A 26070-nucleotide genomic window follows, 5' to 3' on the forward strand; every position below is an offset into this window, starting at 1 on the left:
AAAATATTTTCGTTTAAAAAAATAATAAAATTTTCGTTTTTTAAAACATATTTAAAAAAAATCTAAAAATATAAAAATTGATTTTTTTTTTTAAATAAAAATTTCGGTTTAAAAAAAATTGTTTAAAAATTAAAATAATTTTTTAAAAAAATTAAAATTTTCCTTTTAATTTTAGGGGTATTTTTGTCATATTGATAAATATATAGGGGCATTTTGATCTTTTTGCTAGCTTTGGGGGGAATATTGACAATGTTTTGGTAGTTTGAGGGATACATTATCGCAATTGAAAGTTTGAGGAGGACATTGTCAATTGGGCGATAGTTTGAGGGGGTATGTGGACTTTACAATTTGATGAAAAATAGACGGCCTAGAATTTCAGTGGATCCAGATCCCACTTTCTTGCCCCCTAGGTCCTAGCAATAATAAATGTCACTGAATACTGATCCATTCTTAGTAAAAATTTAGTGAACCACGAACCCAACGGAATAGGATCCTCTCCATTTCAAATGAACTGGATAATATCCAGTTAGGTATAGTGGAGGGGTATTTTTGTCTTTTACTTTTTGATGAGATAAAAATACCTATCCACTATAACTAACTGGATATTATCCAATTCATTTGAAATGAAGAGAATCCTAATTCGAACTGAACACGAAATTAGTAGGTTAGAGTTGATAGTTCTGATCGGTTTATTTAAATGAATTAGATTAGAGTTAACCTATATATTCTTATAGTATATAAGAGCTAATAATTTTTAACACGATCTGGGAATCTGACACGAACCCAATACAAAACTAGTGAAATAGGTTAAGGGGTCTGACCCGTTTAATTAAATATGTCGAATTAAAATTGACTTATATATGTAGTGTTATACTCATACTTCGACACAATCCAAACTCAACTCATGAACATGAATTACCACACCCAAGTAAAACTTTGAATGATGAATCAAATTGGCAATACTAGATGAACAATCGAAGAAAATCTGACCATATGCGAGTAAAATAATTTGCAAGTGTTGCTGAGTCACAAAAATTGATATAAACTTTAAGTAAAACTCATTATTGCAAGAGAATGACGTCCAAGAGCTTATATACATATAGTTAAGACTACTCTTAAATCACATTAAGAATCATCAAAATATATATCTTAGAGGAGGCCACAATCATATTGAGTATGAGCACTTGAGTCACTAAAGAGAGCCATCATCAAGATGTTGCATACAAATCCAACTAGAAAAGATGGAGGTTTGACTAATAAACTACAGAGATAAGTTTGTGCTGACAGCCACACCAATCTCATCCTCCTTTCTTTCACATATTCATCAAATGCTTCTCCCACTTTGTGGGCTATCATCACCTGCCTTCCATCTGTTTTAACATGATCAATTTCATGCATCTTTTGTGCCAAGCATCTTGCTAAGACAATTGCGTCTTCTAAACCTGCTGAGCCACCCTGCCCCAAGAATGGTCCCATTACATGCATGGCATCTCCAGCCACCGTCACGGTCCCTTTCCAAAAGCTTCCGAGCAGTATCTCCCATGGCGCACGATATCTCAAGCGTGCGAGAGAGAGCGATTCGCGGTCACTGTTAGTTATCATGCTCACCAGTTCTGCAGGGAAACCTTTAATTGACTCAAGAGCCAGTTGATGAATGAGCTCTGGATCCTTTGCAACGACTGAACCTGTTCATGTACATACAAATAAACATCATAGTGAAAATTCAAGCCTGCTGCTGCATGACAACTAATATTTGAATAAGATTATATTATATTTGAATAAATTCAAACCATTTGAAAGCTCTACAAATAGAGTAATGTCAATCAATAACATCATAATGTAGCCAATAGCTCTACGTAGGTGTCTAACACTGAACTCTCGTAAAATTCGTATCTCCATATTCTCTCTTTCCCCCTTCTTTCATTTTCCATTTATTTATAAATGATAACTTCACTTAAAACTCTTGAACTATCATACTTTTTGAAAATATCTTCCAAATTTTAAGAACTTTTAATTTCACCCATTGAACTTTCAATTCGATACAATTAACCTATTCCGTCAATTTTTGTCGTTAAATCATAACTGAAACCATTAAAAAGACCAAATTACCCTTCAATATTCATTTTTTTTTTTTAAAAAAAAAAAATTGAAATGTGAAATTAGGGTAATTTTGAAATTTTATAAAATTTTCAGATGTATACAGAACAATTCATCACTTTTAACGTCCAAAAATTGACGGGGGAGGTAGATTGCATTAAATTGAAAGTTCGGAGAGGAAAATTGATCTAGAAGTTTTGAAATTTTGGAGAGTCTTTTCAAATGGCGTACGTGGTAGTTCATGGGTCCTTTGTAAAGATTTTCCTATTTATAAACTTCTTTAAAAACTAGAAGATCAACAAGAAGCTTCAATTTCTTGACAGCAGAACATATGGTGTAGTGTTGGGATGCTGCCTAGTTTTTCTTTGATCTTATATATTCTTATCAAAAGAGCTTTACTTGTTCTTGAATTAATCATAACGATGATGTGAGACAATGAAGATTTGTGTACATTTAATGTCTTGTTAGGGATTGACATACATGCTCATGTTATATGCTTTAAGGTTGTCATATACATAAGAGTGTACCTCTAGGATTCACTTTGAGAGTCACAAACCAATAGACCAAATTATTGTCAACTGGGATCCTTCCAATTATACTGTGGTCGCCCCAAACTTGGACAAATTCGTTGCAGAAATCATGACCATTTGCAAACTTGGTAAAACCTCTAACCTCCGATGATGGCAGAAGCTTTGGTGGTTTTAGCTCAAGAAAGTTTGCAACTACTGAGTTGGCTCCATCACATCCAATCAGAACCTGTGATATGATAATTAATGAAAGATTATGAATAATTGAAAAGAAATAGCTATATACTAATTAAGCTCTCCATCTAATTGTAGGTAAGGAGATGATACACATTTGAAGTATGCTATTTTCATCATTATCTTGATTGTTACTATTAGGTTCATTGCAATATATATATATATATACCTTGACTCATAACTATTCTACAATGCTATAGTAGAAACCCCAATTAACCTTTGAATTTTTTTTTTTTTTAATTTTTTAAAAAATGAAAAACTTCACAATGCTTCTTGAACTTTCACGCGTTTCGAAAAAACCCTCCCAAAATTTAAAAACTCTAAATTTAATTTAATTTGATGCAATCTACTCCCTCCATTAGGGTTTGACAGTAAACGGGCGTTAAAATAGATGAAATGTCCTTTATATCATTGAAACTTTTATAAAATTTCAAATTTATCCTTAATTTCACTTTTTATAAAAAAAAAAAAAATAAATAAAAAATTTGAGTGTATTTTGGTATTTTTTATAGCCTCCATTAGGATTTGGCATTAAATCCTAACGAATGGGGTGAATTGCATCAAATTAAAAATTCGAAGGGTGAAATTAAGAGTTTTTGAACTTTGGGGGAGTATTTTCAAAACGCATAGAAGTTCATAAGGCCTTTGTAAAGTTAACCCTTTAAAAAAAATTTCTGATGCAAGGATTGATCCTAAATAGTTATAGGATAAACGTGTAGTTTCTAGCATTACTCCACAATTTACATAGGATATGTCCTACAAATTATGAACCAAAATACTAAATATATAGACTAATGAAATAATACCTTAGCCTTTATGGAACTTCCATTTTGGAGTTGAATGATTGAATAGGAAGTTAAAGGGTGTTGTGTCACCGAGAGTATTTGGCATCCAAGCCGTACTGTGCCTGGAGGCAAGCTTTCTGCTAGGCTTGTGATAAGATCACTCCGCCTCAAGCATCGAGTTTCTGCCCCTACCCTGCACATATATATCTTGAAATCTTTGTTACAGGGTTCCATATCATTGATTTTTACTCTCCTTTTTGAAGGATATCTTATGTGTTTTTCATGGTTGAGTTGGATAGGATTTGAGCCTTCCATCAACTCACTCCTCCTCTGCATCTTTGAAATAATATTGTCCTCGATTGGCTTGAAAATGATTGAATTTAATTTCACACAATTTGCAGAAAAAGCCTCTGCACACAAAGTAAAACATGGCCAAACTAAAAGCAGAAGAGAAGAACTAACCCGAGTGGTATTTCTTGTTGCTTGCCGTCAGTAAGCCATATGTCTTGTGCCCTGTGTTTATTATTATAACATAAGAAAATATGGAAATATATTTAACGGGTTTTTTATTAGGTGTCCATTTTGTAATAATTGGGTTGTATGTGATTTAAATGAGCTGAAATGAATAATGAGTTGTGACCTTGTTAGTTGTTAGAATAAAAGGGCCCAAGTGTGTACAATTGTAGAAATTGTCCAAAACCTTGATTAGATTGTGTTTTTCTTTTCTTGGAGGCTAGGTTTAGGGCTAACAGTTTTTAACACGAACTCAACATGAAATTAAAGAGTTTGGATTGAGGAGTCCGACCCTGTTTAATTCAATGAATTGAGTTAGAGTTTACCTATATAATCTTAGATACCTATGTTCCGACACGACCCGAACTCGACACGTGACATAATGACAAGCAATTTTTGATATCACCCATGACATAATGGCACGCAACATAATAAAGAAAATATTTGGCACCTTGATGTAGGAGAATCGACCGATGTTAAGTTGTCATATACTAGACTAATAGCGTCAAAACATTTTGACAGAGAATGACAATGCAAGAATGACAAGAATCGCTGTAATAAATGTAATTGGGAGAAAAATCGCACAATGTGCAATAAAATGTGTATAACTTTTGCTACGAATATCAGAATCGTGCATAACACCCCAATCTGAAAAGCTCTCTTTGGCATGTACTTCATGACCACCCAGCTACATTCAATGAGCATTGTTTTCGGGCTCCAAATTACTGAAATATTATTCTCAAATTGATGTACCGAACTAAGTCCACAAGTCATAATACTCCAAAAAAAAATAAAAAATAAATAAAAAATAAATAAAAAATAAAAACCATTGTTTTCCTTGAAGGCCAAGTTCTCATGAAATACAATAATCAAATGAATTTTTCAAAGTGCTCTTGGCCGAGTTCTCATGAAACTAGCAGTCTATTTACGAGAGGAAAGGGTATACCGTTGTAGATGGAGGGCGGTTTTTCTGAGCTTCGAGCCAACACCAAGCCGATCAAGCGCACGCCAACCATTTGTCCGGATAGTGATACCTGCTCCGGTGGCGCGCAGTGACTCCGATTTTTCTAAAACCAAACTCTTAATACCTTTCCTAAGCAACTCATATACCATAAAAAGACAAGGATTAATTACTTGTTTTATATTAATTATATCTATGATGGGAAGAAAATAATATATAAGAAGAAGAAAACCTGTGAAGAGCAAGAGCAGTAGCAAGGCCGCAAATGCCACCGCCGACTACTATGATCTCCTCCATCTCTTCCACTTGATCCATTTTTTCCCTTCTCCAATTTCTCACCAACTTTGTTTGGCAACAGGAACAGTGTCTGGGTCAAGGCTCGGCTTTTGGTGTAAGAATTTACCAATTTTTCCCTATTTTGCCCCTACTTCTTCCTGATTGAAACAGGACCGTGTTGTGGAATTTCCCACGCTGATTTGCCAAACGCCCCCACTGTCACATGTTTTGACTTTTGATCCCACTGCCTAGTTGTCTTTAGGCATGTTGGTGCTTCAAATTGTTTAAGGCAGTACAGGTATGATCACTATTTATTTATTTATTTTTTCTTTTTTCTATTCGATCTTTAAATAATGGGTGTTTGCTTGTCTTTTTTAAGATTGTAATTAATGGTCCACTACTTTGAAAATGCCAATTACTATATAAATAAAATCTTATGATTTCTTGTGAGAAACAAAGGATCATTTCATTTTCTTCTTCGGAGGCAACCAAGGGTTACTTTTTGACAAAGGTGTGCAATTAACAAATAAGTGCTGAGATAAACATTTTGAAAAACTACACATACCATCTTCAAATTATCAACATTCTTTTAAACTATTAATTGTGTCACTATCAAAAAAATATTAAGATTCATCTAAATGAGTAAAGAAAAAGGAGCAAACAGTTCTTGATAAAGGCGAGACACAAGATAAATTCTATTCAAAACAAAGAGTTTATTGACTCTTAGAGCATTGAGGTTCTTGCAATTCCTAATTTTAGGTTTTAGATTGGCTAATTCAATGTCCAAATAGGTTGAATGTTAGAATGATTAAAAGTGGTAATCTTAGATGGATGTTGGTTTTTGTTTGTTGGGACATTCTGACTGGTTTAAACTACATGGACAAAACAAGCTTATAGAACTAGTAGTTCGAAGTATAGTTCAAACATGGAGCATCAATGGAAGGACCCGAGACCTTCGTTCGCTACTAGGTTCTCTAGTGAGTTCAGACGTGAAGCATCATTAGAAGAACCGGGACTTTTGTTCTCTAGTTGGTTAGGGCATGTAATATCTCTAGGAGAAATAGAGAATTTTGTCTGTTGCTCGGTTCGATGGTAATTCAGACATGAGACCACAACTAAAGAACTTAAGACGTTCATTCAGAGGATTGTTCAATAAAATGGCCAGATGTTGGCTAATCAGAATTTGGCAATGTTAACAATTTAGTGGGATGTTCGCTAGGAAGTTCGAACACCACTATGCAAAAGCCGTAAAACCCCAGTTTCTTCTGAACGTCAACATTGGACGGTCCAAACGCCGACTTAATTTTTCCTTATTAGATCGCCTAATGATATATATTAGTAAACCTAGTTTTTTGAGACTACATAAACCTAGCTAGAAGACAAAGAGAACTTTACATAAAATGTCCCATTATTCAAGATATGAACATATGTTTACCCTCCAAGCAGCAAGTGGAAAACAGAGGGATATTATTCGAATTACAACAACAAAATAGCATTAATCCATGCATGGAAATTGGTCTTAAAGGCGGCCACAATCATATCGACTATGACCAACTGGGTCTCTAAACAGAGCAACCACGATGACAAGAATAAGCAACTTCATCGGAAATGGCGAAGCATCAAGCAACAATTTCCCCGTGAGATAAGTTTGCGTAGACAGCCAAACCAGTCTCATTCTCCTCTCCTTCACATACGCGTCCAAACCCTCCCCAACCTTCTGCACCATCATCATCTCCCTTCCATTTCTTTCCAGATTTTCTTCCTGCAACTTCGGCGCCAAGCATCTGGCAAGCACGATGGCATCTTCAACACCCGCCGAGCCACCCTGACCAAGAAATGGACCCATTATGTGCATTGCATCCCCTGCCACCGTCACGCTTCCTTTCCGAAACCTTCCGAATAGCACGTCATGTGGCTCGCGATATCTCAGGTGCGTGAGAGACAATGATTTCTCGTCACTCCCGTTTATCATTTCTGTCATCTCTGTCGGGAAGCCTTTGGTCGACTCCAGAGCATATTGTCTAATAAGCTCTGGATCTTTCCAAACATTTGAATCTGTTGAAATAAATCGTAATTAATTAGCAAGCATTAAGAAATAATGCAAATTAAATTAATTATAGTATATATATATATATAGTGAGTGTACCTTGAGGGTAACCTTGAGAAGCCACGAACCAGAAAACCAACGTATCATTTACAGGAGTTCTTCCAAGCAGGATTTGGCCCTTTTTTTGGCGAATGAAATCAGGGGGAAATCCATGGCCATTTGGATAAATTGTAAAACCTCTCAACGCACATGCAGATAAAAGCTTCGGGGGCTTCAGCTCCAGAAACTCCCCAATGATTGAGTTGCCTCCATCACATCCAATCACAATCTGTGATGAGTAAATGATGTAAGAAATTCATAAACAAACACAAGTTAAGGGTGATTGATCATAATATAATTTTTTTTAATTAATAATTGAACAAGATTAAAGAAGTGTAAATGAAAAGAGTACCTTAGCCTTAATTATGCTTCCATCACGCATATGAAGGATTGGAGTTGAAGTGTGCGTGTCCAATTTGATTGAGATTACTTGACACCCAAAGCGAATTGATCCAAGCGGCAGATGAGCAGCCAGCAATTCAATTAATTTACTCCGTTCAACACACCGAGCTTCCCCTTCCCTGCAGCCAAAATAGTAAAATACATATATATATTATTTTGATCGTACAAATGGTTAAAAAGTAATTTTGAATGTGTAAAATTATCAATTATTCCAAAAATTTAAGTTTATAACAAGAAGTAAATTTTATTACTTATGACTTAACCATTACTTTAATATTCTTCCTCACGTGCGGGCTCAATCTCATTTTTAATAGGTGAGGTTTAACACGTAGAATATTTAATTTAAATGGAGGTGAATTGACAAAGTCAATGTTTGATCCCTGACTTTTAACTCTGATACCACATTAAATTACCAGTTATCCTAAAAGTTTAAGCGTAAAGGAAGAGGTAAATTTCACTACTTTTGACTTAATCATTACTTTAACACTCTCCTTCACGTGCAGGCTCAAACTCAATTTTAATAGGTGAGGCTTAACACGTGAAATATTTAATTTAAATAGAGTGAATCGACAGAGTCAAGATTCAATTCTAGGAACTTTAGCTCTAATACCACGTTAAATTACTAATTATCTTACAAATTTAAACTTAAAGCGGTAAATTTCAACGTGACTTAACTATTACTTTAACGGAATGCAAAATGAAAAGCCCTATAAAACTTACGAGACGGGTAATTCTTTCTGCTTCCCACTGTCAAGAAACATGATCCTTGACAATTGAAGAGTGTGGGCAGTTTGTCGGAGCTCAGAAGCAATACCGAGCTGATCCAGGGCACGCCAGCCATTAGTGTGAACAGCAATACCGCCTCCGCCAGCTCTCAGAGACTCCGATTTCTCCAAAACTACACTTGTAATACCCTTCCTGCATGTCAAATGAAGCAGCAGTTAATAATAAATAATTAACGGATAGGAATCGGTTAAGAAGACATAACAAATTACCGGTGAAGAGCAAGTGCGGTGGCAAGCCCACAAATCCCACCGCCGACTATCACAATCTCCATCTCTTCAACTACTTCCATGTCGATCTCGATCTTTCCTTTTACTTCCTCTGTTTTATCTATCAGAAAAGTAGCACTCTTTTCTTTCACACCGGATTGAAAAATACTCGTATGGTATATATACTATAGAGAAGGTTGAATGAGTAGGGCTATCTTGGTTTCCACGGCAAGTTTCTTCCCTTTTCTCCTTCTTCCAGAGAAGGTTAACCGCATTTTATGCATCATCAACTGTTTACTGACAGGCCTACAGGTGTCCATGGACCACATGCCATATCCATCCGTCTTTGCTTGCTACCTTCCAGAGGACTTTTTATTTAGTCCTCACAATGACTAAGGGTTTGTTTGGTAATGGGGATGAGGATGGGTTAAACACGGTTCATTACTATTTCTCAAAAAAATTAACATCAAAACATTCTAACTTTTTCATTTTTAATATCAAATCATTCACTTTTTATTATTATTCAAATAAAAAAATCGCTACAAAACAAAACTTTTTCACTTTTCCATACCACTTTTTCATGTTTTTTATACCAAACATTCTTACTTTTTTTCACATCAATCTACATCAACTACAGTATTTAGGCCATCCCATTTGCCAAACACCCCCTAAATGTGAATTGCAATTTGATTTGCCTTTTTTTTTTTTTTCTTTGGTTGTTCAATTTTTTATTTTCTGAGAACACAAAATATATATATATATATTGAACCACCCAAAAAAAAAAATAATAATAAATAAATAAAATTGCAATTTGCCTTCATTAACTCCATTTCAACTTTTCTTGTTGACCTTCCAAATGATCCAAAGGCGGCTTGTTGACTGATGTGAACACTCGTTTGGATTTTCCTTCCATCCAATTTTTTAAGTTGTCCGATAAGAATTAGAAGTACGTTTTCTTTTCTCTCTCTCTCTCTCTCTCTCTCTCTCTATATATATATATAAAAGATTTCTCCATCCCGATTTGCTATTATGATTACATTAATGTCTGGTCCAAATTCATGCTCTATCAAAACCTCAAGTTTGACCACTCTTGGCTCATAAACTTTGATAAAGAATTTGGAGGCATCCTCCCTTTATGGTTCTCCAGATGGTGGATGAAGTTTGGTCTTATTCTTGATATCCTTCCACTAAAACTCATTGAGACGTTCAAATCATTCAAGAATCTCTACAATACTAATGAACATGGGGCCAAATTTCCCACATTCTGCATTTTGTCAAAAAGTTCAAAATTCCTTGGATCATAAAATGACAATATGCCATTCTTGATGAAAAGCTAGAACGACATTGGTATGTAAAATGGTGGGATAATTACCCATGAGTTGATAATATCGTTGAAAATGTCAAAAATCTAGCCCATTTGCCAAAAACTCAAGCCCCTCCAATTCCCAATCAATTAACCATTGGCAATCCTGCCAAACTGATAGCTCCTAGTACTTTCATTTCCCCTCCCAAAGATGCCGCTATTCCCGCTACTTCTTCCAGTTCTTCTATGAAGAAAAAAAAGAAATGAATGACATTTTAAATGCACTTCTAGAATCTCTCAATGATAATTCTGATGAAGATAAAAAAGAAAATTCTGATGCATCTTCTAAAGCTACTTTTAACCCCATGAGAGAATGGTACGGAAATTTTGGTTTTCCTAGCTATAGCCCTGATAACTATTACCCCGAAATTGAAGATTTATAATCATTTGCCCTTCACAGTGGCACCGTTCAACTTGCCTTTTATAAAGGCATCGCTACATTTACCCACCAGGGTACCATTTCTATTCCTGAAGACATTTGCCTATCATCATGGCACAGTGCATGCCGACACTATAGTTTCTGCTACAGTTCATGCCGACATTATAGTCTTCAACAGTTCCTACCGACATTATAGTTCTTTACTTTTACTGTTAACTTTTCTAATGTAATTTTCATTTTCCCATTGGATTTTGTCTATAAAAGGACGGATCCCATTCATTGTAAGGCATAAGCTTTCAGCCTAAAACACTGAAGTCATTCTGTAACTATCCTGCCTACTATTTGTAATCCATTCTGCTCTTGTGTACTTTCACTACTTCTAAACTACTTTTGAATCTGTAAGTACTCTTGTTAATCAGATCTTTTAATATCTTTTCATTATCAATCTATTTCATTTCTCTTTTATACGCTTCAATTTCCCACTTACTTTGGAAATTGTTGCATCATGTTTATTTTAATTGCAATTACCATCTACATGGATGGTTCTACTGCTTTATTTTCAATTAATTATTTTCATACATTTTCAATTAATTATCACCTCCCTTCCCTTCCTTTCCCTCTCCCAATATATATCCGTTTGGCAAAGTATTTTTACCTTAGATACTGTAGTTGATATCGATTGATGTGTGTTGTTATCGTGCACAATAATTTATGAACAATATAGAATCGAAAAGAGAGAGAGAGAGAGAGAGTCGACACACAGATTTACGTGGTTCGACAATTTGCCTACGTTTACAAAGAGGCGGCTATATTTTTACTCTTAATGATTCAGGGTTACATCATACATATATATAGAAAAAACCCTAAACCCTATTTGTACGGACTTATTAATGAAATCCCCAAAATACTCCCGCTCCGTGAACGTTGCTATCGCGACGTTCACTCCGCGCTCATCTACTTGGCTTTCCACTGGTATTAATATGAGCTACTAGTTCCAACAATGTATTATAAAAATTTTAATTTTTTGTAATGAAAAGTGAAAATATTTTGTTTTATAGTGATTTTTTTATTTAAATAGTAATAAAATAAATAAATGACGTGATATAAAAAGTGAAAACGTTTTGATGTTAATTTTATTGAGAATGCAAAAAAAGCTTTGCCAAACAGACCCTAAATTTTGGCCTATTTCAATTATATGAATGTTATGAATGCATTCATGCATTTGGTGGATGACCATTTAGTTCAATCTCTTGAAATTCTACACATTCATGTTATCTTTTAGAATTCCTATAACATCCATGTAATACATTGATGTACCCCCTTGTTTCATATTCTCCCTTTCATATTCCTTAACCTCCCATTATGATTCAATGCCTATAAAATGGAGTATTGAATTGTATGTAAAACAGATAATAATAGAGAAGAATCATACATAGTTCCTGAAGAACTAATTTCACATATTTCAATCTTTTATCTTGTCTTATTATTTTCTTTGATTTTACAACAATGAATTGTTTTTCAGTTTTTAGATATATAGGCATATGATTAATGCTTGCATATAAGTTGATAAAGAAACTTCTAAACTACGTATGAAACGACATCACTTTATAAAATAGACTGTCGTGTCGTCGCACTGCACACACATTTGCAGAGTGCTATCATTTATTTCGTGGAGAGGACGAAGCAAACATCTCTAGCTTCTCAAACCCCCATCTCAGTGAACAATTCGGAAGGCTGTTTCTCGCTCTCTTCTCCTTCTCTTACTTCTTTATATATTGTCCCTTCTCCCTTACTACTCTTTTCTCTTTCTCTTTTTCTTTTTCTTCCTTTTGTAGGAGCTTGGAAGTTAACTCTACCGCCGCTCATTTATCTCTACCATGCACGCGACCCATTCCCTGAACTCTACACCACCTAATCCCCCGTGAGCCTAAGAGGGTGGTCTGGCTACTTGCTTAGGGTGGCCCCTTTAAATGAGGGATAGCTCAACCACTTTCGATAAATTAGGATAATTTCCAATTCAAATAAACTAGAGAATATCAAATTAGTTATAATTGAGGGTTATTTTTGTCCCCTCACACTCGATGTTCTCTCGTTTATTTCAATAAGAGGATTCTGTTTCCTTCTTGATGAAATTTTGAGGGTAACTGGAGACACCCTAATTAAGGGTGTGGCCCAACCACTCCCTTAATGAATTAAGGCAGTTGCTAGACCACTAACAGGCTTGGAATCGAATCCTCTCCAGCCCAAATAGATCGGATATAAAATAATAAAATATTATTTAACGTTTTTTCATTAAAAAAAAAGAATAATAGAAAAATAGAATTAATTATTTTTTTTATTAGGCCCTTAGGGTTGGTCGAACCACTCCAGAAGACCAATGTTTGGCCTGAGGGTGGCTTCGGCCACCACCAAGGGCTAGATCAAAAAAAAAAAAAAAAAAAAAAGATTGTGGCCCTTGTCCACCCCAAATGGCCAAAGTATCGTTGTGGTCATTGGATCTCTTTAAAAAAATCCTGATCATGAACTGGATTCTCTCCGTCCAAAATGGACCGGAGAGAATCCAATTTCAATAGGCTAAAGGTGGTTCAATCACCTTTAAAAGTTCTTTTGGGGAGTGGCCAAATCGCTTACCCCTAAATAGAAGGGTGATCTAGTCATTCATAGGTGGTGGAGAGGGGAGGGACACCCACCCAGCCACATTTTGGTTAGATGTCAAGCTTAAGTGACATATTTTTATTTTTACTATTAAGTTAAGACGGTAGATGGCAAAGCATCTACTTGATAAATTTATAAATTATACGTATCAATTTTGTCACTTTCTTAAACTTACTGTTTTGATAAATATTCCAATTATGCATTTAACTCTAAAGTCAAATCAAATAAACCCAAAAGTTATTTCGGACCAAGAATACTTCCCCAGCCCGGTTCAATGGGCTTGTTTTGGTGAGCCTAGCCAATCATTTTGGGTCTGGGCTGGTCTGGGTTGATCCGACTCGTTTACAGGGGAAGGCCACCCTGAACGTAACGCAGGAGGAGAAATCCAAAGGAAGAGACGTTTGCAAAAGGGAACGAAATTGATAGAAGGAAGCGAGAGAGAGAGAGATGGCGAGTCAATCGGTGTGGAAATGGTGCGTGGGTATGAGAATGAGTTTGGGGCATTCATCGTCTTACTATTACAATTCTAGTCGTTGTAGTTCGCCATCATCGCCAAGCTCACTCTTTCTCAAAGCTTCTCGGCCTGCATCGCCACTAAGAATAACCAGAAGAGGAACCATGCGGTGGCGCCAGGGATACACATATACAACAACTAGTAACAAGGTTGTTGAGAATTGGAAGGGGAAAGAATACCTGGAATTGACTGACCAGGAGCTCATGAAACAGTGCGAGATGGACACCTTCAAGGCCTCCGGCCCCGGCGGCCAGCACCGCAACAAGCGCGAGTCTGCCGTCCGCATCAAGCACCTCCCCACCGGTCTCATTGCTCAGGTCCTTTTTTTTTTTTTTTTAATAAATATATTTTGATTATTCAATAAATGAATAATTACAATTATAATTATTATTTTTGCATTTCAATTGCAGGCTGTGGAGGACCGATCGCAGCACATGAACCGCGCATCAGCGTTAGCGCGCCTTCGCACTGTTTTAGCCCTTAGAGGTAGGTAGGTAAGATTAGGAGTGGCTGAGATTACTTTCATAATTCATTCTTTTTGGCATTTTGCTTTGGCTTTGGCTACTGACTACTTAGCATTTTCGGTTTTTATTGCATGTTAGTGAGGAACAATGTGGATCTTGAGGATTATTCGCCGCCACCGGAGCTCCTTCGGATTCTGCCTCTTAAGTCCACCGTTAGACCTTCCGATACTGGCCCCCAGATTGGTCATAATAACCCCAAATTCCGTTTCGTAAGATTTTTTTTTTCTCTGTTACTTTTTTGAATCAGAATTGTGGGGCGGAAGGAGTTTGTTTAGGAACAACCATGTTATTCTTTCTTGACAGGGACTGCAAGCTCTCTTGGATCTAATTTTTGCAGTTGAGGGTTCTGTATCAGAAGCTGCCAAGTTTCTTGGGTATGTTAATTTTGCACTATATGATATTGTTTTTCTCTTTAGGGGCAGGACTAATAAAAGAATATTTTTAGAAATAAAGTTTCAGAATCCTAAATGCTAAAAAGCATCATATTGGAAATTGAGAATTCTTATAATATGACCGGAAGTTTCATTTTTTCAGTGTGATATACATAGAAATGCGAAGATTATAGATTATTGGTGTAAAAAATATAAAAACACTTGTCTACGGGTTAGAAGGGCTTCTTGTTCTCAATAGGTTGAATTAGGATTTTTTTTTTTCCTTATAAATAATCAAAATATCATTAAAAAAATGAAAATGGTGCAACGTAGGTACACGAGAAGCATGTAAGAGAATCACCTATCTAAAAAGAGAAAAAAGATCAAGAAAATTAGGAAACTAAGTAAAATAGGATAGTCTAACACTACTGTCCAAAAGTGAGTATTGAAGAGAAAAGACTTTATTTCTGTCATCGTCCTCTGGTGATCCTCAAAACTTCTATCATTTCTTTTTCTCCAAATGCACCACAAAAGGCATGAAAACACCATCATCCACAATGTTGCACCCTGAGGACTACCATATAACCTTTTCCAACAAGCAAAGAGCTCTACTACTCGTCTAGGTATAACCCAAGTTAGCCCGGCACGATTGAAAATAGCACTCTCTGTAAGGCACTAGCAACCTCACAATGGAGCAGAAGATGATACACATACTTCTCAATACTCTTACACATACAACATCAGTTGACCACAAAGATATACTGTTTCCTTTAGTTATCCATGGTGAGGATCTTTTTTAGGGTGGCCGATCAAGCAAAGAAAGTTGCTCTCAAGGAGACCTTAATCCGCCAAATACTCTTTCAAGGGAAGGGAGTGCCATCATATGGGACAAGAACGATGTAAAAAGATCTAACGTTGAACAACCCTCTCTTGGAGGGGGCCCAACAAAGCTTGTCTTTCACCTCCTTGCTTCAGTTTAAGGAAATACAATAAATTAAAAAACGAAGCAAAGACAATCGCCTCCCTATCTTACCCCCTATCTCCACCAACGGTAAGATCCATCATTGCCTCAAGTATGTATTTGGTCAGATTAGCACAATTAACTCAAATTGTTAAATATGTCCATTGGTGTTTTTTGATGAATAGCATGCTAAAGACATGACTGATTCCCTCCTTATGCTGGTCTGGCATTTCTATTAAACATCGCAGGTTAAGCACCGGTGCGCTATCACGCTTAATACTATCGGATGATTCTCTTCGGAAGACGGTCAATGAGCTGAGGGCTTCTAAGGTACATCACCCTATGCATATTATAGGAGCTTTTGAAATGGTTTTAGCTTACTAGTTTGTATCACATGGCTGAATAAGCAAACAAATAAATAAGTAAATAGATAATGCTTTTAAATATGGAATCTCAATTTAACCATGGGATTTGCTGGGATTCTCATGCTTCGTCTAAACTGTTCTTTCATGGTACAGAAAATGTAAATACTCTGGTTATATATTGGCAAGACAGCTTAGTGTTTCTCATGTCTTGGCATTGCGTCCTAAAATGATGACAAAATGACTGAGATGAACAATATTTTGGGCTTTGGCTGAGATGTCATTATAGCAACGGGAACTCATATCACTGTGATGTCTCCTATGGGATCAACACGGTTTTGGCTGCAATCTAATTGGATGAAGTTCTTGAAATCACCTTGTGCGAATGCATTTTTTGCGTCAAATTTCTATACTGGCCTGGATGATTTTGTAATTTTGATAATGCATGGTTTGATCAGGATATTGGACATCAAGAAACAAATAGGATTGGTTTCTAATGGAACCTAGAAATAGATGCTATCAATGCAATGCAGTCCTGTTTACTAGGAGCTCTGTTTACATTAATGTTGTCAACTGCAAGAACAGGGTTTGTAGATGAATTGCTTGGATCTCATTTGGCTTGGAAGGCCATTCTTTAGTTTATAACCTCCATTTTCATAATAAATAAGTGACTCCTATCACGAGAGTCTGAGTGTTTGTCCTAGTATCTAAGAAGGGACATGCAAGGTGAAGGAACTAAAGAATGAGACATCCATTTACTGATACACTGAAGATGAAATTTATTAGACCAAAAGAACAAGAAATAAAGAGGGCGAGTCTCAAAACAAGAGGACCAAATTCCACTACCCGCAATAGCGACTGTCATCTAAACAGGGAAAAAACAGCAAAAGCAGAAAAACATCCCTGACCATGGGAAAAGCCAGTTAGACTATATCAACTTAGAGAATTGATCTCTGTCAGCTTAATTTTTTTGGAGGAATATTTGTCAGCTTAATTAGCAAGCCTTAATCCATGATATTCTTACTTGGACTGTGGTTAAGCTTGGCTTTGGTGTATGGATCTTCGTACGAGGTCATGTTTTTTCGCACACTACACACACCCTTCTTTGGACATCTTGTGCTGGCATATATTTTTTGGATCGTGAAAATTGTTCTGAAGTTGGCCCAAACATTCCTGCTTACTAGAATATGCATCTAGAATCATTATTAAGCCAATTGTTGTTTTTCTCCTCGTGATGAATGAATGTGGTGTGCTGTTTCTGTTCTTCTTTTTTTCTAATCAAATGTGCCAATTTATGTGTAAACCAGGGTTAAAAAAAAAAAAAAAGAAGTTACCAAGAAGTTTCCATGAACTCTGTATTCATTGTTGTTGAAATTTATGGAAGTATGGTTGTGTATTTCCATTATCTGTCTACAGGCTCTTCATTCATTCTAGTTGACCTAAGTTATTAAAACATAAATATATGTTCTGGAATACAATAACAAAGGTGTTCCGGTACTTGCGCAGGGTATGAAGCCTCTCAAGTAGGAGTTCTTGGATGCTAATTGCACGCATCAGGTACAATATAGAATTGTTGTTCTTTTCAGGCTAACATAACTACTCTGCACGGAAACTGGTCTTGTTGCTTAAAACCCCAGAGCCCCATGTACTGTTTCCATTGCATGAATCCATAAACTGCCTGATTTGTTGTCTTTACCTCAATCCCTCTGCATCCCTCATTGTATAGTTTTTCTTTTATTTTCCAAGTCATTTGTTTATATATTCTCTCTCTTCATGGTTGGAAACTTGGAGCATCCTTCTAATGTACTATGATTTTAGAGATGCAGGACTCAGAAAAGTAAAAGGCATCACTATGGCATCATTTTATGGTCTGGAATTCTTGTGTGCAGCAGCAGCCAGGGCACATGAATAGCGGGGAAAAACGTGTGTGGTGGAATTCTTACCTGTTTGATATTCTACATCACTGACATAACTTGGACATGGTTAGACATCATCCATTCAGATTTAGTCAAGTTCAGAGGAAGGATATTTTCATTATTCTTTTGGTTGCAGCTATTGTTGAATGTATCATCTTCCCTATATTCTCTTTTGGAAAGCATGTGGCTCGATGCTTGATGTTTGGGTTATTGTATTTACGCAGAAGAAATTTTATGTCAATAGAGATTGTAAAATCACTAACCCATATTATTAAAGAATTTATACATCATAGCCTTGGAAGAAGCCTCCTGAAAAATTTCATACTTAATATGGAAAGGCCGCACTAAATATTGGTTAAGTGTGGGTGGGGTTCATTGTATATGTTTGTTTGTTGCTGGCCAGATTGTAATGTATCTTTTAGCAGTTGAATAATTTTTTTTGTTTTTTCTAATCAAGAAATAGTCCAATTGGAGCAAGAGTGTCAATTACAACAATAATCTCCACAAATCAGAAGCTGACAGATCTCAGCAGGCATCCCAGATTACTTATGAATTATGATGCATACGATATACATGGTATTTGGCCCAATGAGAATGATTATTTATTCTGGCCAGGCAAAACCGCATATATAAATAAATGTATGATATGCTGCTAATAATTATATTCTTTCTTCTATGCTTCTTTTTTGTTTTGTTTTGTTTTTTGTTTTGTTTTTTTTTTTTTTTTTATCTAAAAGGTAGTGCTCCATCAAGTCAGCTTCTTCACATAAGTCAGTCAAGTAAATTCCCAGTTTCCCATAATCTAAATAACGGAGAATCATTACTTATTTCGCGTGCGACCTTAAATTCCTTTTTAATAAATGGCATTCAACACTTCAAATACTTAATTGAAATGAAAGGTGAATGACAAAAAAAAAAAGTTCAAACTCAAAACTTCTACTTTGATGTCATGTTAAATCACCACTTATCTCAAAAGGTTAAGCTAATAAAAAATAATTAATATTGTAACAAATAAGGCATCGTTTGGTGATCTACTTTGTATGGACATAATAGTGGGATTTTGTTGTTAATATGGGCTAAAGTAAGAGTGATTGGAGAAACATATGGATAATTGCTATTACAGAATATGACAAAGCCCCTTTTTTTTTCCATTTACTTTCTATGCCAGTTGAGTGGGGCTTCAACCTCCCCCTACAAGAAGAAAGAAAAAGTTGCATTGCATATATATATGATGATAATGATGATGACGATGAAAGAAGCTGTGGGTGTGGATGAGAAAAAAAAAAAACCAAAAACATTTTGGTCAAAAGCTTTTGTTTATGTTGTGATGTTGCGAATGGGAAGAGAGTTTGATGCAGAAGAATCCAATTCCTAAAGAATGAGGTTCTGTTTTCCCCCCCACCACCACAATTAACTTTTTCCCTCGTTGACTCTTTTTGCATGCTAATACTTCATTCACATCAAAAGAAAGTTTAGAAAGCCTTCAAAGCCACTCTTTCTTCTTATTCCCCCTCCTCTTAGCTTCCTCCCAACTTTTTGTTCTACTTTCATATTCATAACTCCTATCAAGTAAACCTTTAAGAAGTGGAAATCTTCATGAAAACAATTAATTAGATGGGGAGTATAAAGAGAATCCAAGGCTTTTAGTGGTGTCCCCAATGACCCAATTATCATACACCCTTTTCTTCTTTCTTTGTATAAACAAATCAAGTCTCCTTTATCCATTAATTCTTTTTTTTTCCCTTGTTGGGGCTGCCATTTTTCTCTCAATCAAGTATGGAAGGCCATATATATTATTATATATATATATGCTTCTATGTTCATCGTACATCAAACACATGCATGCAGAATTTGCACAATGACACCCACACGAGTATATATGCACACATATTTCGGACATTTTCCCTCTCCGATTTGAACCTGATTGAAATGTTTGTGTGTATTGATTTTCATTTTTTACACGGATTTAATGCAGTTGGTGGGTTATTATCCAAGTATTTTTCTTTTGGCTGGTTATTGGATCTGTTAAGCGATTTAAGGTATAATTGGAGTTCATTTCTACAGTAATCGTTGACTTGCAGGTGAATGACTTTGTGCCACATAGAATAATGATGGTTGTAGGGCTTGAAGACTAATGGCTTATATTTTATAACAACATTCTTTCGCACATTGTCCCTCTGTTTTTTGGAGGGTCGAGAGAGCACTCACCCATGTTTTAGGTTTTAAAATCACAGATTTGATTCCTCACTCCTTCTCTATTTTCAATCTCTCTCTCTCTCTCTCTCTCTCTCTCTCTCTCTTTGAAAATGGGGTTAAATATTTTTTACTACCTATACTCTGGACCATTATCAAATAGCCACCTTAATTAGACCCTCTATCCAAAAAAACTTAACGACCCGCCATGTCAAAGCTTCTCAGAGATCGACTAGTCATACCACATCATCATTATTTAAAAATTAAACAAATTGAAAAGCAAAAAAAAAAAAAATGATGGGCAAAGCAACTCATGGAGAGATCCCTACGAGATGGATCTTTGTTAGGGATCCCACCCCATAGATCTGTGGAGAAATATCTGTTTGCTACTACATCCTTATAACATACAATAGTCAGTCACTATAAATTTTCAGATCAGTTCTGACTCCATGTGATTCATGCAACTAGTAATGGTGCAGGTGTGACTATCATTTCTGAAAGACTGTGCCGATCACATTAACCTTCGAATCAAATAGAGAAAAATAAAATTAATGTGATTGATCATAAACACTGTTCATAAACTCACCATTATCAACTGCTACTCAAAAGCTTATGTGGACAGTTTATATGTAAACCTATTTAATCAGACTAACACAACAAACAGCATTTCCTTTTAGCTATAAATTTTTTTAACACGAGATCAACGCGCTTGGTGTCTTATCAAAGTATTTTTCTTTTAGCTGTTAATCGTTTTAAGGTATAATTCCAGTTGGATCATTTTGTACAGTCCCCGTTGACTTCCACGTGAATTACTTTGTAGCATAGAAATAGAATAATGATAGTTTTGTGGGGCCTTCAAAGACCATTGGAAAAATTGTATTTTCATAAGAACATTCTTCGCACATTGTCTCTCTGTTTTCTGTAGAGATGAGAGCGCACCCATCAATGTTATAATATTACAGATTTGATTCCTGATTCTCTCTATCTCTCTATCTCTCTCTCTCTCTCTCTAACCTTCTTCTTTTATATATCTCTACTCTCATCCCATCTTTCTCTCGACCCACAAAAACTGCTCCCACAGTTTTATTATAATTTCAAAACAGAGGAAATGGGCGTAGATATACAGGAAAAGCTCCGGCTAGCTCTCGGCTCCGTGAAGGACCACGCTTCGATCGGCAAAGCCATGATATACAATCACCACGACGGCTTTTCCCACATAGAGGTTGCCGTCCTGCGGGCCACCGGGCACGACAACGGCCCCATCGACGACGAGCACATGCACGAGATCCTCTTCCTCGTCTCCAACTCTCCCGGGTCGATTCCTTTTCTCGCCGAACGAATTTCTCGCCGCCTTTGCAAAACCAGAGACCGCCTTGTCGCGCTCAAGACCCTCGTCCTCATCCACCGCCTCCTGCGAGGCGGCAACCGCTGCTTCGAGCAGCAGCTACGCGGCACTCACGTTTCCGGCCATCTCCAGCTCTGCAACCCGTGGATTTCCAAGAATTCTTTCCTCAGCAAATACGCAGCCTATCTGGAAGAAAGGATGGGGTGGCTCATCAACCAAGCCGGAAAGCTCGAGCCGGTTGTCATGTCTCACGGCTTGGATTTCCGATGCTACGAAGAGAAATCAGTCGACATGGTATTTCGTAAATTACCCAAATGCCAGCTTCTAATAGATCGCGTCTTGGATTGTTCACCACCGTCCGATATTTTCCCCTCCGATTACCTCGCTCAGGCGGCCATGATGAGCACTCTGAAAGAGAGCTTCCAATTGTACTTCACATTTTGCGAAGGCATCGCGGCTCTTGTCAACATGTTCTTCGATTTGAACAGGGCGGCGAGAGGCTTAGCCTGCGAAATTCTCAAGAGGGCTTCCCGGCAAACTCAAGATCTTCACGACATGTACGAGAAGTGCAAAAGGGTAATCCAAAACAAGAACTTGGAATACCCATCGGTTCAGATCATCACCATGGAGCATGTGATGGCGTTGGAGGAATGCTTGGGTTGCCCGCAAAATCAACCCCCTCCAATCTTGGGGTGCCTCTCGAACTCAGCCAAGCCCCTAAGAAGAGCAGCAAAACAAGGGAAAAAGAATGAAAACAACATTTTCTCATGCGCGCTGGAGACCAAAATAAGCATGGTGTGGGTGTTGTTTGAAGAAGATGATCATCTTTCATGTGGTGAAAAATACTAGACAGGCCTTTTTCTAAACCAATTAATAAATATATATATATATATACACAACGCAAGCGTGGTCCGACAACAAGTAAATGCTTTGTTCTGGTTTTTTTCTTCTTTTTTTTTTTTTTTTTTTGGTAGGAGTCAATGAACTAACTGGTTTTGTACTATGATCAACTGTATTTCCGTTGTTCTTAGATGGATCTTATGTGAGTTAATTAATGGTGCTTGCTTCTTGTTTCAAGGAAGGATTTATATGTGAGAAAAGCGAAAGTGTGATCTCAAGTTCAATGGCGTCAAATTAAGGAAGAGCAATTAAGCATAAAGGGGCAGATATTAGAAACCAAAGAAAAAGAAATGATGAAAAGATGTAGATACTTCTCGAGACTAGTCCAAATTCCCAAATCTAAATTAGACCTATAAATAATTAGGTGATCGCAAAGTTTTCGGGAAAAATGAAAAAATTAGTTTATGCTCGTAGACTATTACTTGCGTAAAGGAAAAATGTCTCTCTTTTAAACTCACCTAACTTATTTTAGTGGAGAGAATAAATTTAATTATTTAGTGGTTGATGTGATAAGTCTCACGTTAATTATCACATCAAATTGTAAATCTGACTTATAGTTTGTTTGGTTGTGCGAGTTCGTAGCTCATATTGTGATTTTAAATAAGATAGCAGAAAATGTATCATTTGAGAGTGTGTTTTTAAAAATTACTGGTTGAAAACGTTAAAAAATTTGTGTTTTCAAATCATAAGCAATGCAGTGCATTTTTAAGAACACAAGATTTTAAAAGTCAAATCACTATTTTTACCAAATGTTTAAATGCATGTTTTAAAGATCAAGTTTTAAAATTACTATTTTTTTAAATTACATGTATTAAAATTACAAATCCAAACGGACCTTTAGTAAAAACCATAGTACCTAGCTATTGGCACTCACTACTAAATTCACCAGATCATACCACATTAATAACTAAATGTGTGAACACCTCTCATTATGGCCCAATGCTAATTCTTCTTCTTTATAAATGAAGGTAAATATTCATAATCAACCCACGGAAATGGGGAAGGATCCTCTCCATTTCAGCCTGTTAGTGTTTTCAAGAGGGATAACAATTTTATCCCTCTTGAAAACAAACTGGATCGACATGAGGGTTTTGAGGAAGAGATTTTAATTATCTGCCAATTGTTAATTTTTTTTTTCTCTCTTTTTCTGAGCAATAACATTCATGAAGATTGAAGTGCAACAATAGAGTACTGTATAATCCCTAGTATAACATCGTACCAGCAAAAAACAATACAGTAGTACAAAATGATTACTAACTTGTACTATACATCATATGAAAAGGGAAGCTTCCCCTCTTCCCCCTCATGTTGTACCTCATAATCTAACCAAGTAGTACAAAATGTTATGCTTCTTCTTGGAACATGCTCCCTTAACGTTTGATATTGAATTCCAGATTGATTTCTAGAGGAAAAAAAAAAATGGAAAAGGGTGGGATGGAACAATAAAGAAAGAAGCACAAAGTTGAAGGCAACGGCAATGATAAAGTGATCACATTTGAACCACATAGAGGAATAATTCGTGAAGATCATCCATTTATGTTCTGTTTATATCCCTTCAATATTGTCAATGACTCGGAAGTTTGATGCAACTTTTTCAAAATGATTCGCCCCTTTGAATGGTGACTACAAATAGATCATGTCACCTTCAAAACTCAAATTGATAAGGGTGATTATAATCAACTAAGATTTGTAGCTATATATATATTTCTTCCACCACATGACAAGCATATCCGCTCTATATTTGATCTATGTCCGTGTCTGCCCACTTGTATGCACATTAATTTGAAGTCAAAAAAAGATAATCTAATAGTGTATATGATGTCACATCATGAATATATATGTTGTCTCGTCACTATATATACGAGAATATATCTTTCAAGATAGGGCCACTTTGTATACCCACTTCTGTCGGGTAAACTTCAGACTAGTACAAAATGAGCGTTTTGCACGAATTGAATCGGATAGTACATAACAAAATATAGATTGATATTATAAGCAAAAGAAGTTGCTACACATTTGAAACAATTTGGGGTTGAGGAATAGGAATTTCATGGAGTAGTGCTTATTCTTGATGATCCAACTTCTGAAAATTCATAGTAGTTAAAATCATTCGGGTCAAACATCTCATTCAGTAACCAATTACTAGGTCCGATTGCAAATGGATCAACTTCAGCGCCTGAGAAGGTAGCTCTAGTTTCTGTCGTCGACGCTGCTTCAACGTTCATTGGCGCCATTGCCGCCCTGCTCTCGTTGTCTGCAGGAAAATTGAAAGAAGTAGTAGTCGAAATGGGCGAGCTAATTATGTCATTGGTGTTAATGGAAGCCTGAAGGGCGACTTTGACGCCTGTGATAAGAAATCGTCGGTGGGATGAAGCGAAGGGGCTCCCCATGTGGGTTGAAACGTCGCAGTGCTTGCAGAAGAGTGCTCTATCTTCTATGCAGAAGAAGTAGCCGTTTCTCTCCTGCATGCATATTTAAATAATTAATTAAGCCATAAAGCATGACAAATAAGAAAATTATCTTCTCAAGTACCGAGAAGACCGGACATTTTATGACCCATTTCTTACTGTTTGCTTTATTTCTCACATTGTAATTTTTTTCTAAAGTCAAGCCAATAATAAGAGGTTGCATCCCAAGAAGCGGTAAAGGTGTAAAGTGTCTTTGATGAGTAAATTTCCAGTCAGTGATGAAATATCTTGAAAGCGAAAAGTTCACCCAGTTTGAATGCAAATTGGCTTTTAAAGCATATAAGCGTGTAAAAAAAAAAAAAAAAAAAAAAAAAACATAAGGTGACAAAGTTTAAAATAAGTTCATTTATGTCCAAAGGACAAAGACAGTGGAAAAAAAAAAAAAATTTAAATGAGGAGGGAGGAGTAATGCTATTATGCTACGTATCAATTTCTTTTTTCTTTTTTTTTCCCTCAAAGCTAATATGACTTTTAAAATTACTATTTGATCAAAATTCAATAATTTTTAATTCAATAGCAATTTTAAAAACTACATCAATTTTAAAATAATAAAAAGAGTATATATAGCATTATTCGAATACATGAGATAGAGATCTACCCTCCATTGCCCCCCTTTTATGAAGATTGAAGATCCAAAGCAGAGCCGGAACCACGTTGGGCCTTGGGGGAACCATGGACCCCCCAAAGCCCAAGGTGGTTCCCAAATTCTTTTTTTTTTTTTAATTATAAAATTTAATTTTTGGCCCTCCCAAATTATCTTTTTAAGAATTTTGCCACTCAAGCACAAATTTTTAGTTCCACCCCTACAAAGAGAGTGGTCTCGAAGGGTGAATCCCTACCCCATATCCACCCCTACAAAAGGAAGTGGTAAATTGCCGGAATCCATATAAAGATCTTCTGTAATTTTTTTAACCGTTCAGATTTAATTTTATTCTATTTTGATTTTTTTTTTTAAAAAAACTTGAGTTAAATCTAAACCATTAAAAAATCTCAAAAAAACTCCTCTAATTTTTTGGAGGGAGAGAGAAAGAGAAATAGGATGGAAGAAGAAATGCTACACTTCCTTCTTTTTTTCTTTTTTTTTTCTTTTTTCTTTTTTCTTTTTTCTTCTTTAAAGTTGGTTCTTATGTGTCATGGGATGGGGTGGTGACACATTCTTTAAGAATTAATTTTTAGAGATTTTTTT

The 26070-nt window shown here is 36.1% G+C and overlaps 5 protein-coding genes across 6 annotated transcripts in view; 2 read left to right on the top strand and 3 right to left on the bottom strand.

The window, feature by feature from the left end:
* Positions 1-1035: 1035 nt before the first annotated feature.
* Positions 1036-5523, bottom strand: LOC132182649 (monooxygenase 1-like). Its single transcript, XM_059595954.1, has 6 exons — positions 5350-5523; positions 5103-5249; positions 4106-4156; positions 3665-3836; positions 2625-2853; positions 1036-1685 (listed from the first exon to the last, which is right to left on the bottom strand). The coding sequence occupies exons 1-6, from the start codon at positions 5430-5432 to the stop codon at positions 1150-1152; spliced, it is 1218 nt and encodes a 405-aa protein (XP_059451937.1). The 5' UTR covers positions 5433-5523; the 3' UTR covers positions 1036-1149.
* A 1260-nt stretch (positions 5524-6783) lies between these two features.
* LOC132182503 (monooxygenase 1-like) lies at positions 6784-9179 on the bottom strand. The gene is made up of 5 exons (XM_059595768.1): positions 8937-9179; positions 8662-8859; positions 7892-8060; positions 7540-7768; positions 6784-7448 (listed from the first exon to the last, which is right to left on the bottom strand). The coding sequence occupies exons 1-5, from the start codon at positions 9014-9016 to the stop codon at positions 6913-6915; spliced, it is 1212 nt and encodes a 403-aa protein (XP_059451751.1). The 5' UTR covers positions 9017-9179; the 3' UTR covers positions 6784-6912.
* Positions 9180-13709: 4530 nt separating this feature from the next.
* Positions 13710-18270, top strand: LOC132183365 (peptide chain release factor 1, mitochondrial). 2 transcript variants are annotated; one of them, XM_059596794.1, is made up of 7 exons: positions 13710-14161; positions 14255-14330; positions 14447-14577; positions 14672-14742; positions 15949-16030; positions 17569-17619; positions 17881-18270. In XM_059596794.1, exons 1-6 carry the CDS (start codon positions 13778-13780, stop codon positions 17587-17589), a joined length of 765 nt encoding a protein of 254 aa, XP_059452777.1. In that variant the 5' UTR covers positions 13710-13777; the 3' UTR covers positions 17590-17619; positions 17881-18270. The 2 variants fall into 2 exon arrangements, with proteins under 2 accessions (XP_059452777.1, XP_059452778.1); XM_059596795.1 differs by having other exon boundaries at positions 17889-18270.
* A 2944-nt stretch (positions 18271-21214) lies between these two features.
* On the top strand, positions 21215-22365 carry LOC132182070 (putative clathrin assembly protein At1g33340). Its single transcript, XM_059595278.1, has one exon. It carries the CDS (start codon positions 21280-21282, stop codon positions 22363-22365), a length of 1086 nt encoding a protein of 361 aa, XP_059451261.1. The 5' UTR covers positions 21215-21279.
* A 2099-nt stretch (positions 22366-24464) lies between these two features.
* Positions 24465-26070, bottom strand: part of LOC132182071 (B-box zinc finger protein 23-like) — a 2261-nt gene continuing 655 nt past the window's right edge. Inside the window, exon 2 of the mRNA XM_059595279.1 lies at positions 24465-24878. Coding sequence (XP_059451262.1) covers positions 24465-24878 — 414 coding nt within the window. The remainder of the gene's footprint in view (positions 24879-26070) is intronic.

This window comes from Corylus avellana, chromosome ca5, assembly GCF_901000735.1.
Source record: "Corylus avellana chromosome ca5, CavTom2PMs-1.0".
NCBI lineage: Eukaryota > Viridiplantae > Streptophyta > Magnoliopsida > Fagales > Betulaceae > Corylus > Corylus avellana.

Bases quoted from the DNA above. Each gene is read 5' to 3' on its own strand.
- LOC132182649 (XM_059595954.1), bottom strand. From the start codon at position 5,432: ATGGATCAAGTGGAAGAGATGGAGGAGATCATAGTAGTCGGCGGTGGC. The intron at 5,250-5,349 runs GTTTTCTTCTTC...TGAGTTGCTTAG, and splicing joins ACTGCTCTTGCTCTTCACAG to GAAAGGTATTAAGAGTTTGG. The intron at 2,854-3,664 runs GTATTATTTCAT...ATCATATCACAG, and splicing joins GAAGTTCCATAAAGGCTAAG to GTTCTGATTGGATGTGATGG.
- LOC132182503 (XM_059595768.1), bottom strand. From the start codon at position 9,016: ATGGAAGTAGTTGAAGAGATGGAGATTGTGATAGTCGGCGGTGGGATT. The intron at 8,860-8,936 runs GTAATTTGTTAT...TTTGACATGCAG, and splicing joins ACCGCACTTGCTCTTCACCG to GAAGGGTATTACAAGTGTAG. The intron at 7,449-7,539 runs GTACACTCACTA...TTATTTCAACAG, and splicing joins TTCTCAAGGTTACCCTCAAG to ATTCAAATGTTTGGAAAGAT.
- LOC132183365 (XM_059596794.1), top strand. From the start codon at position 13,778: ATGGCGAGTCAATCGGTGTGGAAATGGTGCGTGGGTATGAGAATGAGT. The intron at 14,331-14,446 runs GTAGGTAGGTAA...ATTGCATGTTAG, and splicing joins CACTGTTTTAGCCCTTAGAG to TGAGGAACAATGTGGATCTT. The intron at 14,578-14,671 runs GTAAGATTTTTT...CTTTCTTGACAG, and splicing joins ATAACCCCAAATTCCGTTTC to GGACTGCAAGCTCTCTTGGA.
- LOC132182070 (XM_059595278.1), top strand. From the start codon at position 21,280: ATGGGCGTAGATATACAGGAAAAGCTCCGGCTAGCTCTCGGCTCCGTG.